The sequence below is a fragment of the Ctenocephalides felis genome, unplaced genomic scaffold (assembly GCF_003426905.1).
Source record: "Ctenocephalides felis isolate EL2017-DRISC unplaced genomic scaffold, ASM342690v1 CF-g0.4_SCAFFOLD_01886, whole genome shotgun sequence".
NCBI classification, from domain to species: domain Eukaryota; kingdom Metazoa; phylum Arthropoda; class Insecta; order Siphonaptera; family Pulicidae; genus Ctenocephalides; species Ctenocephalides felis.
Window position 1 is genome coordinate 141,475,049 of NW_020538040.1, and position 16,369 is coordinate 141,491,417.

The following is a 16,369-nucleotide window of genomic DNA, read 5'->3' on the forward strand; positions in this document are numbered from 1 at the left end:
TAATTGATAATTATATTCTTAAATATATATATAGAAACAAGTTATAGTTTAATAGAAATTATTTACGATAGTTCCTAAAGTTTTCAATAAAAATTGCTATCAAATCCCTTGCTCTTTGACAATATGAATAGAACAGTTTCAAATTTAGAAATAGGATACCAATTCTACATAGTATTGACAGATTAGTCTAATCCTTAATACACTTTAGGAAGAATCCAATTGTAGAAAGTTCTATATGAAATAAATATAAGCTCCTACAAGAAAGACAAAATAGTTAGAAATCTTCAATCTATTCAAAATTCAATTACTACTATATATGGTTCTGAACATAATTGGCAGAAAAAAAATTGCCCAAGAACGCCAAATTTTGCACGGAATGATTATTGGCTATTAAGAGTTAATAACGGCGCATGTAATGAAATAACACTATAATGTATTGTTTACTCGTACTAATTTTTTTTTAAATATTTGTAAATAGAGTAGAAGTTATTCCAGTAGATTCGGCAATGTGTGTTTTGATTTATATTTCGCTTTTATTGTATATCTATAATTACACAAATATACTAAATAATATTATATTATATATTATTTAGTATATTTTTATTAATATTGTATAATTACAAACATAATACGATTGTAATGCAAAACTTAGGTTCGAATAACCGAATATTAAAATTCATTATTCTTCATTTCAAATTTTGCGCCATTAATTTGAATGCTTTATGCGATATGTGCTAACAGGGCCATCTGCTTCTGAACGCAAAAATCAAAAGAAAAACGTCTTTATATGAATCTATTAATTGTCTAGGGTTTGCACCGTGTTTTGTTTTCGCAATCAAGTAAGCGTCAATTATTATAAAAAAAGTTTAGAAATCCACATAGGACAAAGGGAGTCTTGTGTTCCTGCAGGACTAAAGGAGTAAAGCCTTACATGTCTCTGCATGTATTAATTATCTAGGTACGCTTTTCTTGAACAAACTATTAACTAGGACTTTGATAATTTATATATCGTCAAAATGGCCAATAAATTGTTGTACAACACAGTACTTAGTCAATGTTTTTCGAACTGTGGAAGATATCTAGTTGCTGGTAATTGTTATGGTGATATCTCCATATTCGATTTGAAAGAAATATTAAAACCAGCATCTGCCAGTCGAAAGCCAGTCCGTAATTTTTCGGCAAGTACTAAATTCCCTATTTGGAGCATGGTTATAACAAACACTTTTCTAGTCGCAGGCTCTGTGAATGAAATATTTGGGTGGAATTTTGAAACCCTCATGGCATCAAATGACTCAAAACCAGCTTGGACGATTAGAATACCATCAAATCGGAATAATGTAAGCACAGATGTTAATACACTATGGTATGACTCTGTTAATAAAAGAGTTCTTGCTGGGTGTAGTGATGGAATAATTTACATGTACGTGCTGGAAAGTTGCTCATTAGTTCGAAAATTTGAAGGACACAAAGATTACGTACTCTGGATTGATGGAGACACATCTCGGATTGCATCGGCTAGCGAGGATGGTACGGTTAAAATGTGGGACTTGAATCTGGAAAGATTCACAAATGAATTGGTTCCGTATAAAGAAGAAAAACTCCAAAGACCAAATATAGGAAAATGGATAGGTTGTGTTAAATTTAATCAAACTTGGCTGCTGTGTGGCGGTGGACCAAAATTGTCCCTCTGGCATTTAAGATCTTTAGAGATGGTAACGGTATATGATTTACCAAATTGTGGAATACATGTCACGAGTTTCGTTGATGATCATATATTAGCCGCTGGTGCTTCAGGACATGTATACCAAATGGCATATGATGGAACGCTTATAAGTGATATTACAGCAACACCAACAGCAGTATATAGTGTGGTGCATAGAAATATGCCAAATAAAGTAATATCCATTGCGGGATCTAGTAATATCCTAGACATATCAACTAGTTACTTTTATAAAGATGTAGAAATAGCTTTCAAATGAAAGTAAGCTGCACTTAATATCAACATTTCATATCACAGATTAACCAGTATTTATAAGTTGAAAAGATAATGACCTAGTAAAATTATACCATTTAAATATATCTCAATATTTCTATCTTTATCTGAAATAACCACTAAAATTTCCAATTTCATGTAAAGCATTAAGAATGCAGTTTATTTCTATAAAATTAATGAATACACCAAATGTTCATTATTGTCATTTATATTACATATTTAAGAAGTAATAAAAAATAATAAAACAAAAATTGCAATGATTATTAGTTTATGTTCAAATGCTTACTTTCAGCTTTTTATTTCAGGAGCGGACATTGTGCAGCTACCATGTATGATATAAAATTACTTTAACTATTAATAATAAATAAGCCTGACAAAAACCTAAAATAATATTTATTATTATTGATTACGGATTGCACATGAAAAAATAAAATAAACTAGTGGTGTGCATGGCATCGTGCCATGCCAAGACAAAATGCTCGAACTTCCCGTACCGTAACAAAATGTTCGAGGAATATTAAATGTTTTCAAATAGTTTATTATAAATAAATACTGTAACATTGTCTAATACTTATAAGAATTATATAAATTGAATTGCAAAGTTGAAAATATTTGTTTAAAGTATATTAGAGCTTAAGTCAGAATTACGTTTAAAATCTGAATTATTTTCGATATACAAAATAATTAAAAAAAAAAGTTGTAACAAAAAAATTTTTTTTCCAAAATCAATTATTTTCTTAAGTCAAGCAGAAAGCTCTTTGAATCATTTAAATCGGGCGCTTAGTTCTCTCAAAAACTGCCATTTTTTACATATTTAGCTCCGTATCTTCGAAATGGCTGGGCATGCCTTTGCCAAAAACTAATAAACATTTCTCCCAATCATTACTAATTGAATATTTTTAGATCATTCAAATCGGATACTCCGTTCTCTCAAAAACTCGATTTCTTTTTTCTGGACTCTTTGCTCCGTATCTCCGTAACGGCTGGACCTGCCATTGCCAAAAACTAATCAGCTCTTTTCCCTATTAATATGAACCGAATGTTTTTTGAACCATTCAAATCGGTTGATCCGTGCGCTCGAAAATGTGATTGGAAATTTGTATCCATACATACATACACACACACACACATCCATTTTTTCTGAGGTATGCCAAAATGTTCAGAAACCTTCAAAACGTCGAGAAATGTAAAAATTTTCAATTTCGATTTTCGACCCATTACAATAACTTACCCTACGGGAAGTTAATAAATTAATTAATAAATTGAAAAAATATATTCAAAGATCTAATAAAGTGACAATCTAAGTTTTGCATATTAACATAATGGTAAGTTAAAATCTTGCCAGGATTGACACTGAGAATGTATGCATTAATAAACTCATTCAATACAAAACATTATAATTTATTTGAAAAAAAACCTGTATGACAAACCAAGAAAATTTTACATAAATGTATAACCATGAAACATGTAAAACAAAATCGATCTTTTCCTCCCACCCTCAGATACACATCTGACCCAGTGCTGGGTTCGATGAAACCATCGTCAAACCCATTCTCTACTGGCAAACAGCTCGCCAATGGAATCACGTACAAACATTGAATTGTATGTGTTGTTTAGTTCCAAAACGTTAAGACCTGCTTTGGACTGTAGTAGTGGTAAATAAAGCTAAAATTTTTCTAACAATTTGCTTTTACGGGCAATCGTCGCTTCTTTCACTGTTCTGCAAAACATTTTAAATGGAATGAAGATGCGGATTAAAATATTAGTTTGGTGCATTGTAATTTGTAAATTTCGTTGGTTTAATAGAGCATGCCAGATACTTTGTATCAGCTAATTCAACCCTATGAGAATATCGCTGCTGTACGGAACAGCGTACCTATTAGTAGTGCCATTGAAACGGACCAGACACAACAATATATTTTAAGATATTTCTATCATTATCATTGAAAATGTGTTTAAAAATTAAAAATTGCGCTTCTAATAACCTAAATATTACCATAAAAAATAAAATTAACAATAGTTTAACTCATAGTAATAAATCGAAGCAAACACCGACACAGAACATGTCGCCCATGAACGACATCCGTCAGCACGTCACGCGGATGTCGTCCATAGACGGCACTCGTAGGAAAAAGTTTAAAATAGAAGCTCAGACAAAGAAACTAACCAGTAAACACAACAAAATGACCAATTTAGTGAGTATTCAAATAGTGACAAAAACATGATTTTCCTAGTCATTAACACCATATTCCTTAAAAATTTCAACATCTTCCACAATAATGATAAAGGGGTGTGCAATGCAGAGTAGTTAAGCCCACAGCCTTGCAACTATAGAATCCAATGACCAAAACCTCCAAAACTAGAACATTTTCAAAAAATAGTATTATTCTTACGAGTCGTGTAAAAATGAAATAACATGCAATAGTGATATCGATTTTCACATAAAAATATGTTTCGAAGTAAAAATAGCCCTTGCGGGCATTGCTGTGCAAGGAAGTATATAATAAGCAACTTATAATATGTAAAAACCAACATGATGTAATATAGAATATTAGAAGATTAGGTGAAGTATCTCACATACATAGAAAGTATGTAACAAATAATATAATGAAGAACATTAGAATAATATAAAATAAAAATAAATCAAATCACTAAAAAATATTATGTAGAATATTGAATAGATTAGAATATAAAAAAGAAGTAAAATACAAAAAATATATGTAACGAATAATATAACGTTGATATTACAAAATAAAAATCATGTAAGTAGCTAAATGCTCTACAAAAAGGCAAATAAAACAGTACAAAAAATTCAAGCAAACAAAATAGTACAAAAAACTCTATAATAACGTGCTATAATTTATAAATTTGTAATTGCATTTTTATCTAATTTTGATCCTCCTCATTAAATATTTTATAAAGCATACTAAAAGCATATACTTTAGATACAATAATATAAAAACTCGGGACTGAAGATATTTCACATAAAACCTCTATTATAAATAAAAAAAATATAAATATTTATAAATTAATAATTTTGCATTGAGTTTTTGACAAGAACAAAAATGATATTCTTAACTGTCATGGTGCTTTGTTTTAGAACAACTTGATGTAATAAAAATACATTTTATTTCGATTAAATGTCTTCTAGATACGTGGTAAATGTTGCCATCAAAAAGATTTTGGTGACAGATTTTAATAATATTAATATGTAAAAAATTTGGGAAATATGTGGCGCAAGTGGTTATATTTCCAGTCTTGCAACCACAAGGTGGCGGGTTCAAATCACACGTTACGTAGATACTACGTAGTAGTAATTACTCTCTGTCCGATATTGCAGTATTACGTTAAAATATATAGATAAAACTAGTGATAGTGTTAGACAAAACTATCTAATAAAAAATACATTAAATATAGACAGGACAACCATTGGATGGCCATCTAAAAAATAACTTACAACTATTTAAAAATTTTATCCCCATAACTCATAGAATTCTGAAGCTTTATACTGATTGCTGTTCAAAAACACAAACATTTAGAAATTAAAAAAATCGTAGGTAATCGTAAAAAATGATTAATTCCAGTACAAGTAAATACAAAGAACATAATAATATGAATAATAAATTAAAATAAACTCTTTTAAATTATAGTTTACATACTTCCAGCATAATTGAAGTAAATTACTACTTGTAGAAAATCGACGGTGAGTTATAAAATCAAAAGATTCTTCAATAAAGCATGAGATACAAAAACTCTATAATCGTTGATTAAATATGTCAAAGAAAAATAGCCGGAACAATAAATTACAGAATTCATAGCAAGTTTATTTTATTATGTATATTTTTTATCTATCATAAAACAAAAAACGAGAAATGCCCAGAGGTAATAGTTTCGCGTTTCATGGCGAGTTGTGATTATAGTTCCGAAATACCTTCACGTGATCTTTGACCTTTTTGAAAAAGTCTAGCTGATTGTGAGTTAAATAATTAATAAGGCTATACAGAACTGCCATAGAATCAGCTTTTAATAATAACCATCATTTTGCATTTCATTTTTAAACGTCATTGTCGAACTTGTTAAAAATGCAAAATTTGCCCGCGTGAAAAGCTCGGGATTGAATGGTTATCGGTGGTAATCGATAAAACAAATATATTATTTCTGTAATGAAATATCGCAACGTTATATCGAAGATTATATTTTTAGCGATGATGGTATGTAATTATGTGGCATGTCGTTTCATTCATTTTATTACAGGATATACAAATTTGAAACGGAATAAAATATCAGCATTATTGATGGAATATGCGTATTGCTTTTTTTGTTAATATTATGCCTTTGTAATATAATTGATAGGGATGTAAAACAGTCAAAGTTCCTTTGTACGGTACATTTATTTTATTAATATTATTTTTCATCAATAGAACCGCATGGTTGATTTTACTTTTATAATACAACCACGTATCATTTTGAAAGCTATGGGAGATTCATATAATATATTACAGAAATGATTTTAAATATTTAATGGATTGCAATAAATTGTGCTTTATATAAAAAAGCAAAAAGATGTGCGCAAATACAAAATAATCTGACGAGTACCAGATTTCCTACGTTTTTATATTATTATATAAACAAGTACCAACAAATGCTTGAACACATAGTTTTTAAATTTTCCAATTGTTAACATTTTCAAACAAAGAAAAAACAAACTTTGGTTCATACCAAAAATTAGGTAACTGAGTAAGTGTAGGGTTGTATATATCGAATTCTTGAAATATATTTAAAGAAGTGTTGTTTTTTAAAAATGTGATAGTTACTATGCAATAAGATAAAGTACTTTAAGTGAATATTCTTCAGTATTTATTTTTTTATTTAATATATCAGTGACACTATATTTAAAGTATTGACACTGGTGTACGGTACAGCAAATCGCTCATTAGCGCTACTGAACAGGCCATTATCAATAAAAATGCATTTGGAAATTTAAAAAAAAATTACGATATCAAAACAAAACTCTTAATAAGTTCACTCACGATCAGGCATAAATCTAGAAGAAAGGGTCGACACTTGTATATATAGATAGCTGCATGGATGTCGCCTACAGGCGACGCTCACAGCAAAAACGTTAAAATAAATGAAATCTGACCAATATCAAGTATTTTATTTCAAATACTGCATTTTACATTTATAAAATATATTTATTTTTTAGTAATAATTTTGTTATATCCGAATCAAATTAACAACACTTTCTACAAAAAAATTATCGAATTTATTAAATTTAATAGACATGATGAAATATGAGAAAATACAACATCTAACACTGCGACCGAAAATAGATTATCCTAAAATACTTCTAATATATTAAAAAATTATAGAATTTGAAAAAACGTAGGTAGACGCACATAATATTTAGCTGTTATTTATTTTGATAGTACAAATAGTTGTGGAAAATAAAACTAATGAAAAAGTTAAAAAATATTTCTATAGCTTGAAGAACAAAATACTAAGCTGTTGAAATTAATTAAAAATTTGAATAGATCAAAATAAAAAAAAGATAATATATTATAAAGAACAATAATAATGTTTGTTAGTATAAATCACTTGCTTAAGAATACACAAGTATAAAAGTTATTAAACTAGGAGTAGTGATTATGTTACCAATTTGGAGTAACTGCCATTAACGTTTAATGTAAGACTCATAGAGAAGGTGATTCTTTAAAATATTTATAAAAACGTAGAAATATTGCGAACAAGTCATACAGTTGCAGAAGACTGTATGCACAAGTATTCAGTGATTTTTCGTCTAACCTATATACATTTGTAAAAATTTATAGCCACCCAGAGTAGATAGAGCAGATACTAAAATAAAAAAAAACAATTACCAAGAATATAGATTTTCGTATACGATATTATATTCACGATACATATCATTAAAAATAAAATAAGTGCTTTACTTCAGAGGCATAAATTCCAATCGATCAAGATGGTGTTGCCGAGAATCGATCGCCAATAGGCAAAACATCGTGCAAGCTATCAATTTATCTGCAACAGCATCGGTTTTCAATTCATCAAACCGATTACAAACCATAAAGCAATTATTTAAATGATTTCCTATACAATCGAGCCATTATTGCATACTCGAGTTGAACACGAAGCATAGAAATGAGAAATATTATCGGAAAAATAATGCATCCGCATCACAGGCGTTGAAACTAGAGTGAATTCAGTACAAACGTAGTTACTAAAAAAATCATGTTTTAGAATAAAATTTATAAACTCATAAGATTCGATTGTACAATTTACAAACAACTTGAATGTAAATTGACAACTAGTTTTTGCATTATTCATTACTCTTCATGGAACTCGCTTAATATAATCTCCACTTGATAAACTTATTCAAAATTACATTGCATAATATTTTTCGCAAACTGGTGGTTATACCAAATATGAAATATTCAACTTCCTGAAGGAGAAAAGTTGATATTTTCATAAAAAAATCCTATTTGCTAATTTTATGTTTTCTTGACGATTGAGGTCATTTTGAGTCGAATGGGTCCAAATTTGAGAAGAAGTATGTGTATATAAGTGTGCGAGTCGATTTTTGACTTCTCGTCGACTTTTTCTCAAAAACGAACCGTTTTCAAATTTTTAAAGCATTGGTCAGTTTTGCGCGACGATCGGCCAAGCCGTTTCTCTTTAATTAGCAGTGACGTGTAAATTTTTAACTTCCCGTAGAGTAAGTTACAGTAATCGCAAAAAAATCGAAAATGAAATTTTTTATATATTTTTACGTATCAAAGGTTTCTGAATATTTTGGCATACCTTAGAAAAAATGGATGTATGTGTGTGTGTATATGTGTGTGTGTATATGTGTGTGTGTATATGTGTGTGTGTGTGTGTGCGCGTGTGTGTGTGCGGATACAAATTTTCGTCGACGATTTCAAAAACACCGATCAACAGATTAGAATAATTCAAAAAACATTCGATTCGTATTGATAAGGAGACGTGCTGATTAGTTTTTGGCGAAGGCAGGTCTAGCCGTTCCGAAGATACGGGGCAAAAAGTGCAGAAAACGGTAACTCAGTTTTTAAGAGAACGGAGCGTCCGATTTTAAAAATTCAAAAAAACATTTTACTTGTATTGACAAGATGAAGAATTGATCAAATTTTCATGAAGACAGGTCTAACGGATTCGGAGATCTAGTAAAAAAAAGTAAAAAAAATGCCACTTGGCGGTCAAAAATGATCAATAGACATATGCACATCAAATTATCAGATATTTTATAGAGATTTTAATAATAAGTATAAATTTTGTTTACATTCCTATGGGTTCCGTACCAATGTTTATCTGTTAGACGGCGACGCGGCGCTTATACGCTTTGACATTTCGTCTCTATGCAGTTAAAGCAGTACGATTGCTTTGATAAAAAGTTCAGTGTTTCCGAAATATGTCAAAATAAAGAACAGTCATTTTTTGTCAAATTTATAGTATCTCAAAAATCTATTTTTTTCGAAATATTTTTTTTTCATGAATGCTGATCTTTTTAAAAAAAATAATAATTTTTGGTACGGGAAGTTCCAGCAATTTGCCTTAAGGCAGGATGCCACGCGCCCCACTAGTTTTGTCCACGTTTTAGCCAACAATCTTGAAACGATTTTAAAAATTTAGAAATTGAAAGATATTGGAATCTTCATCGACCGGGAGGTTATTTGGTGATTAAACGTTTAAACAAATTTTTGACGATTTTGATGAAACTTTATATAACAATAGAATTCACAGTCTGAAATAACATATTAAAATATTATAAGTCTACCTTAAGCGGTTAAAGTACTATAAAAAATCACCGAAGTTTGAAATTTTGCCACACGCTTAAGAGATTCTAATGAGAATCTAAGCCTATTGGACATATGTACATAGAATTATCAGATATTTTATATATATATATCAAAACATTTTAAAATACAAATTTTACAAAAGTTGGCCAATTTTCTCAAAAAATTCAAAATTCTCATAAATCTAATTTATTTTAATCTTATCAATGTTTTCAATAAAATTTAAAGTTTTAAAAAAATTTAAATTACAGTACGGGAAGTTCCAGCAATTTGCCTTAAGGCACAAAGCCATGCACTACTTTAATCCAGATTGCAACAAATAATTTTTTTTTATCGCGTTAGAACATAAAATCTAAAATACGTCTAATCTTCGACAAAGGTGTTTTGTAAGATCCGCCGTCTCTAAGAACGCCGTCCCATTATTCCGCCCGCAACTGTTCTGAATGCTAATTTATCTATGATATGAACGTGATAATTTATTACCCATAATATGGCCCTGGCGTGTGTGTCGGGCCGTTACGGTAATAATATCGCAAGGGAATCGCGTCTATGGTAGACGGCGCGGTGCTCGTTCCGCAGCCCGTAGCCTCTAGCCCGTAGCCCGTAGCCCGTATCCTGCAGGCCGTAGCCGCGCGCGTAGCACATGTCTAGAATTCACGGGCGCAAGCGAAGTATAGATTCACATACGTGTTGTTTCAGGATTGGTAAACTGGAATTGAATTGTTAATTATCTGTAGAGAACTACGGGTAGTTTTAGTTGCTAAAATTCTCCTGAATATTTTATACGGAATGTATTCAGCATCCGAGTTTGCGAGATCTGAACCAGAAAACCGAAGATCGGCAATGCAATCATATACGTATTTCATTCAAACACCAACTGTTAAAAATTCATTTGGCATTTTATGAGCATTAGTGTCGAACAGGAATTAAAAAATCGCGTGTAGAAAGATTCAGCACCGATATCACAAAAACAAGTTAGAAATTTTTAACAACAATATTTTAAAGAAGAGGAAAAAAGATGTATAATCAGCCATCGTTTCAAATCAAGTAACGTCGCTATTAGGAAATAAACGGCAATTTTTGAAAATCTATAACTTATATTGAAGTTAAACTTCTTTAGGCGCGACTAGGGTGTAAATCCGTACAAATGCAACGGAAGTGCGTTACGGCAGATAAGATAAGAGTCGAGTGCCAATTTTTTTTAGGCAAAACAGATATTAAAGCTGTTCAAAGAATGAGATTATATCGCCAACGAAAAAGTAAAAAAAGTAAATAAAATCAGTCAATAACTGTATGTTAATTTTAATTACATGAAGTTCTTCAAACACAATTATTACATGATGAGTGAAGTTGCTGCAAAAACAATCTTTGTTTAGGCGTTGTTTAACATAAAGCACTGTGTGAACGAATATTATAGAAGTTATTAATCAGCAAATACTTAATTTCTCTAATGAAGGTTCATTTCTAAATGCTAATTACAATGACAAACCGATCATGTCATATTTGAAGTATGACTTAAATTACATTATTGATTTTAAATATTATACATATTTTTAATGTTATTATAAATATATAATTTATAATTTATCATTATATAAATGTGTACAATGGTTGATACTAATAAATGTTACTTTGTAGGGTTGTGAGCACTGTTGTTTAGTTTACGAGACTTTAATATAATTTTTGAATATACGTTGTTTATAAAATGTTATAAAATACTTCAAAATAATATATTTTCCTGAAATATTTATTAGCTTATAAAGATAAAAATCAAAAAAATGTGTACATTTCTAGAAATTTTTATCAAGATCATTAAGACAAAACAAATCAAGGCCATCAAAACAAAAATCTAAAATTGAGCTTACAAAAATCTAAAATAGACATACCATCATTAAGAGCTTTAAAATCCTTCAACATACATTTTTAGAAATATTTGTTAGTATAAAAAATAAACGTATTTTTCTAGCAAGAATATTCTAGATTGATATGAATTCACTCATAACATATAATCAAAGAGTTACAAAATTCTTCGCATAACATTATTCTATAAAATATACATATTCTTGAAACATTAGTTATATTTAAAAATTCTCCTGAATCTTTAAATAAAATAAAAAAAAATTCTAGCAATCTTTAATTAGTTTGAAACATAAAAGTAATTGTGTCGAGCGAAATCACAACCTGCAATGCTAACTACTACAGTAAGTAAAGGCTACAAAAGGTTTGACCATTATTTTCTTAAATATCTGTGAGCCTAAAAGTCAACTAATGAATAAATAAAAATAAAAAATGCCCCTCTGTATCGTATAATAGTACATGAACAGACCTTTAAGAGAAAGATGATGCTATCTATAAAAATTATGTCTTAAAGTATAGTAGTATAGTAAAAATAGTAGAATAAAACTTTCTTATAAAATGTCGAATAAAATAGTCATCGAAATCAAATATAGAATAGAATATAGAACATCAAATGTAATATAAAATATAAATACAGAATATCAAATGGAAATATATTTGCAAATATTATTGACAATAAAGTATACCATATATCAATAAAATAATTAGGTAAAAAAAAGCAAAAATAGTAAAAAAAACGCATATAAAAAATCATTAACCTGTATCTTGTATTTTACATTGCATAATTTGAAACAGTTGTTCGCGAGCCCTGAATTTGATATCGTTACATGCACTCGCGATTAAGAAGACAAATTGCTATCTTAGAACTTAGAAGTCAGACGTTCACATCCCACCGAACTAATTATCGCGTAAATTTATGAAGGTGCATTTAATGTGAAAAGGAATATGATAGTTCGAAAATCTATAGCTCTATCATCTGGTAAAAAATATCTCACATATCATTTTTGGGTTGACAAATAAAAAATGGAACTATTTCCTTGCATGCTTTTTTTAAAAAACATAGTAGGACTGATAGCTACGTGGTGTGAATGATATCCAAAAATTAAGAACATAAATTCTATGCAATTAATTAATAGCAATAACGATAATTACAATGTAACATTAAACAAAATCTTTAATGAGATTGGGAGGTCGCGTCAATTTTAGTAAGCGAGACAAAAAATAATAATTGACATCGGTTTTTGTTGGATCATTTGTTTTGAACAATGTAAAGTTTTGGTTCAGATAAATTTATGAAATTTATCACGGTATAAATGAATAAATATTTTATTAATCGGAAAAGTGTTTGATTTCCGATAGATTTATTCATCTAGAATTTGGATGAAACCTCGCCTGATGAAAAGGGCGATAGTAAAAACGAAACCCTTGAAATAATATATACTTCTTAATATGGATATTTTCGAAATTCCTTGCTCCCAAGAGTTCAAATGGTTCCAAATCGATAAAAAACAATTCTCTGAAAGTTTTAGCTCTTAACGTTTAGACAGAGCGCAATTTAATCAAAGTTTTGTGTGGAAATAACATGGAAAAATTTTCAAAAATTTTAAAAATGTTTTTTAGATGTAATTTGGCGAACAAATGAATGAATAAAACTCATTCATTTGTCGCTAGGTTATACCTAAAACATTTTTTTTAATTTTCAAAAAATTTTCTATGCTATTTCCATACGAAGTTTGATTCAATTGCGCTCTATCTAAACGTTAATATTAAGAGCTAAAACTGTTAGAGAATTGTTTTTTATAGATTTGGAACCATTTGAGGTCTTGATAGCAAGGAAATTCGAAAATGACCATATTAAGGACCACCCTAATATACATATAAAGCGTGGTTTAAAAAAATGTGCTGGCTGGATGAAAACTGACCAAATAAGTGTAAAAATTGAGAGCCCAGCGCCTTAACCACAAAACCATCTCGAAATATCGATAGAAAACATTGCAGGCTTACGCGCGGTCTATTTATCTAATATTAAATTAATTTCTATAATTAAACCACTTCTCATAAGCGTATAAAATTTTAAGGCTTTCGCTTTTACTATCAACTCGATCAGCATGCGAAGTTTCATTAAAATCACGAACAAGTAAACCTCAAGTTCTGTGACTTTTTTAGAAAGGAGTCAACTATTTTCTTATCAGAATTTTATGTATGTCCGATCATTTGAACTACACTTTTCTCAAACACGAATGCTTATTTTTTAATAATATTTAATAGAATATTAAATATTATATTTATTATTTTTTTACAATCTTAACTAGAGATTGATTAGTCTTCATGATAGAAAACTTTCTAATGATTTTTAAATTTAATTTAAAAAAAAGAGGCAATAGCTCGAGATAAAAACCAAAAGCGCTGCTTGTTATTAAGGAGTGCATTCAAATTAAGCTCATACAATAAGCTGCTTTTATATAAAACATTACTCAAGCCAATTTGGTGCTATGGAATACAATTATGGGGTGACATAATACTAATATAGAAATAATACAAAAATTTCAGAACAAATTTCTGAAAATTGTCTTGTGAGCACCAAAATAAACCCGAACTGGCTGATTCATCTCGACATGAACACACCTACCATAAAAGATGTAATAACAAAAATTTTAAAGAAATGATGAATAAAAAGAAAATACTTAAATTTATATTATTATCAGTGAAATATTGTTAATATTATTTATAGCTAATGGAAAAACAACTATTGAGTTGTTTTTCCAACATGTCACTATAGTATACAATGTCCCTATTACGGCTGACAATGGTAAATTCCACAAATTTACTAAACGTCCTTAACTGAACAGTTGTAAATATAATAGTGAATAAAAAAAAATTAACTTGTAAATTTACACTTTCAGCTCTTGATATTTCAGAATCAAACGTTGTCATTTTACCCAAAAAAACTTTAATTACTTATTATGGATTAATACTTATTATAAACAGGCTTGGCAAATATGTGGAACAATAATTATTGTTAATTATTGAGGCTTGCTTATAAATAAATATAACAGTGTAAATATGACTCATTATCCTACGCAGCTGAATAGCTGATTTAAGACATACATATTTAGAACATTAGTAATTTTTCCAATATTATAACAATCTTCGAATCAATAATATTATTCATTTAGCCAAACACATAATTGGAGAAATAAATCTTGATTTGTTGCTAAAGACTATAACCTGTGCACTTCAAAATTTATTATTATTTTACTTTTTTTTTTAAATATGTTTTTTAAGAAATTTTATTTTCTTAATCAATTTATAAGAAATTGAATTCCTAAAGAAACGTTATGTGTAATAAATTAATCGTGTATTGTTTAATTGCAGACAGAAGTATTGATCGTGGTATTAAATACTTTCGCGTGCGAATGATTACGTAGCTACATGCTTAACCTAACAATAAGAATAATTCGCCTTCTCACGCACTATGCTCTATTTCTCATATTTTTCTTCAGATATACTTAATTCAATAATTATACAAAATGAACAATATGAAATATATAGAGAAAAATATCAATATATACTAGAAAGAAAAAAAATACTAATTTTAATAAAATGATTCGATTTTGTCACAAAGGGAAATATATGACAAATAAGCAGTTCAGACAACGCCATTAATATAATTGTCTAGACCAGGTATTCCCCAAGTGGTCTATATCGGCCCCCAAAGCTTTGTGATAACTTGCAAGGGGTCAGCGAACAAAATCGGACAAAGAAATGAAATAGAAAGTTCGCCATATGTTGATAATTTAATATAAAAACATCATATCCATCCTTCCCATTGAAAACTTTCTTAGTTTATTTTGTTACTTTTAGGTTAAGTTATTAACTTGCCGTAGGGTAACAGTAATCGAAAAAAAATCGAAAAAGAAAATTTTATATATCTTTACGTCTCAGAGGTTTCTGAACATTTTGGCATTCATTATGTAAGTATGTGTGTATGTGTTCGGATACAAATTGACGATTTCGAGAACACGATCCAACCGATTTGAATGATTCAAATCAGTTGATTCGATTTCTATTGATAAGGAGACGAGCTGATTAGTTTTTGGACAAGGCAGGTCCACTCGTTTAGAAGATACAAGGAAAATGTGCTAAAAACTGTAACTCAGTTTTTGAGAGGACAAAGAGTCCGATTTCAATAATTCAAAAAACATTTTACTTGTATTGACAAACAACTGATTAATTTTTTGGGAAGGTAGGTCTAGCAGTTTGGGATGTCGAGTAAAAGTAAAAAAATGCCATTTGGCGGTCAAAAATAATAAGTAGACACATGCACATCAAATTATCAGATATTTTATAGATTTTAATAATAAGTATAAATTTTCTTTACATTTCCTTGAGTTCCGTAACATTGTTCGTCCATCATTTTAGTACGGGAAGTTCCAGTAATTTGCCTTGAGGCACAATGCCATATACCACTAGTTTTAAATTTATTTGATAAATATATAAACTTAAACTCTTTAATTCTAGTCCTCAGTACAGTTTGAAATTTCCAAAATTTTACTAGTATCAAGAAAGTAAAGGGTCTATTCCAAACAAAAACTAGTTGGTTTGGTATTTAGCCTTGAGGCAAGTTACATGAACTTCCCGATATATTTAAATAATCGACTTAATCAATAAAAAATAAATTAATTTATGA

The 16,369-nt window shown here is 29.3% G+C and overlaps 2 protein-coding genes across 4 annotated transcripts in view; one reads left to right on the forward strand and one right to left on the reverse strand.

Annotated features, from left to right (window-relative positions):
- The window catches only part of LOC113377989 (leucine-rich repeat-containing protein 24-like), a 573,615-nt gene that overhangs the window by 362,705 nt on the left and 194,541 nt on the right, over positions 1-16,369 (reverse strand). The gene's annotated exons all lie outside the window — the stretch shown is intronic.
- On the forward strand, positions 1,017-1,979 carry LOC113376003 (THO complex subunit 6-like). The gene has a single exon (XM_026615936.1). The coding sequence runs from the start codon at positions 1,017-1,019 to the stop codon at positions 1,977-1,979; it is 963 nt and encodes a 320-aa protein (XP_026471721.1).

Coding starts and splice junctions, on each gene's coding strand:
- LOC113376003 (XM_026615936.1), top strand. CDS start 1,017: ATGGCCAATAAATTGTTGTACAACACAGTACTTAGTCAATGTTTTTCG.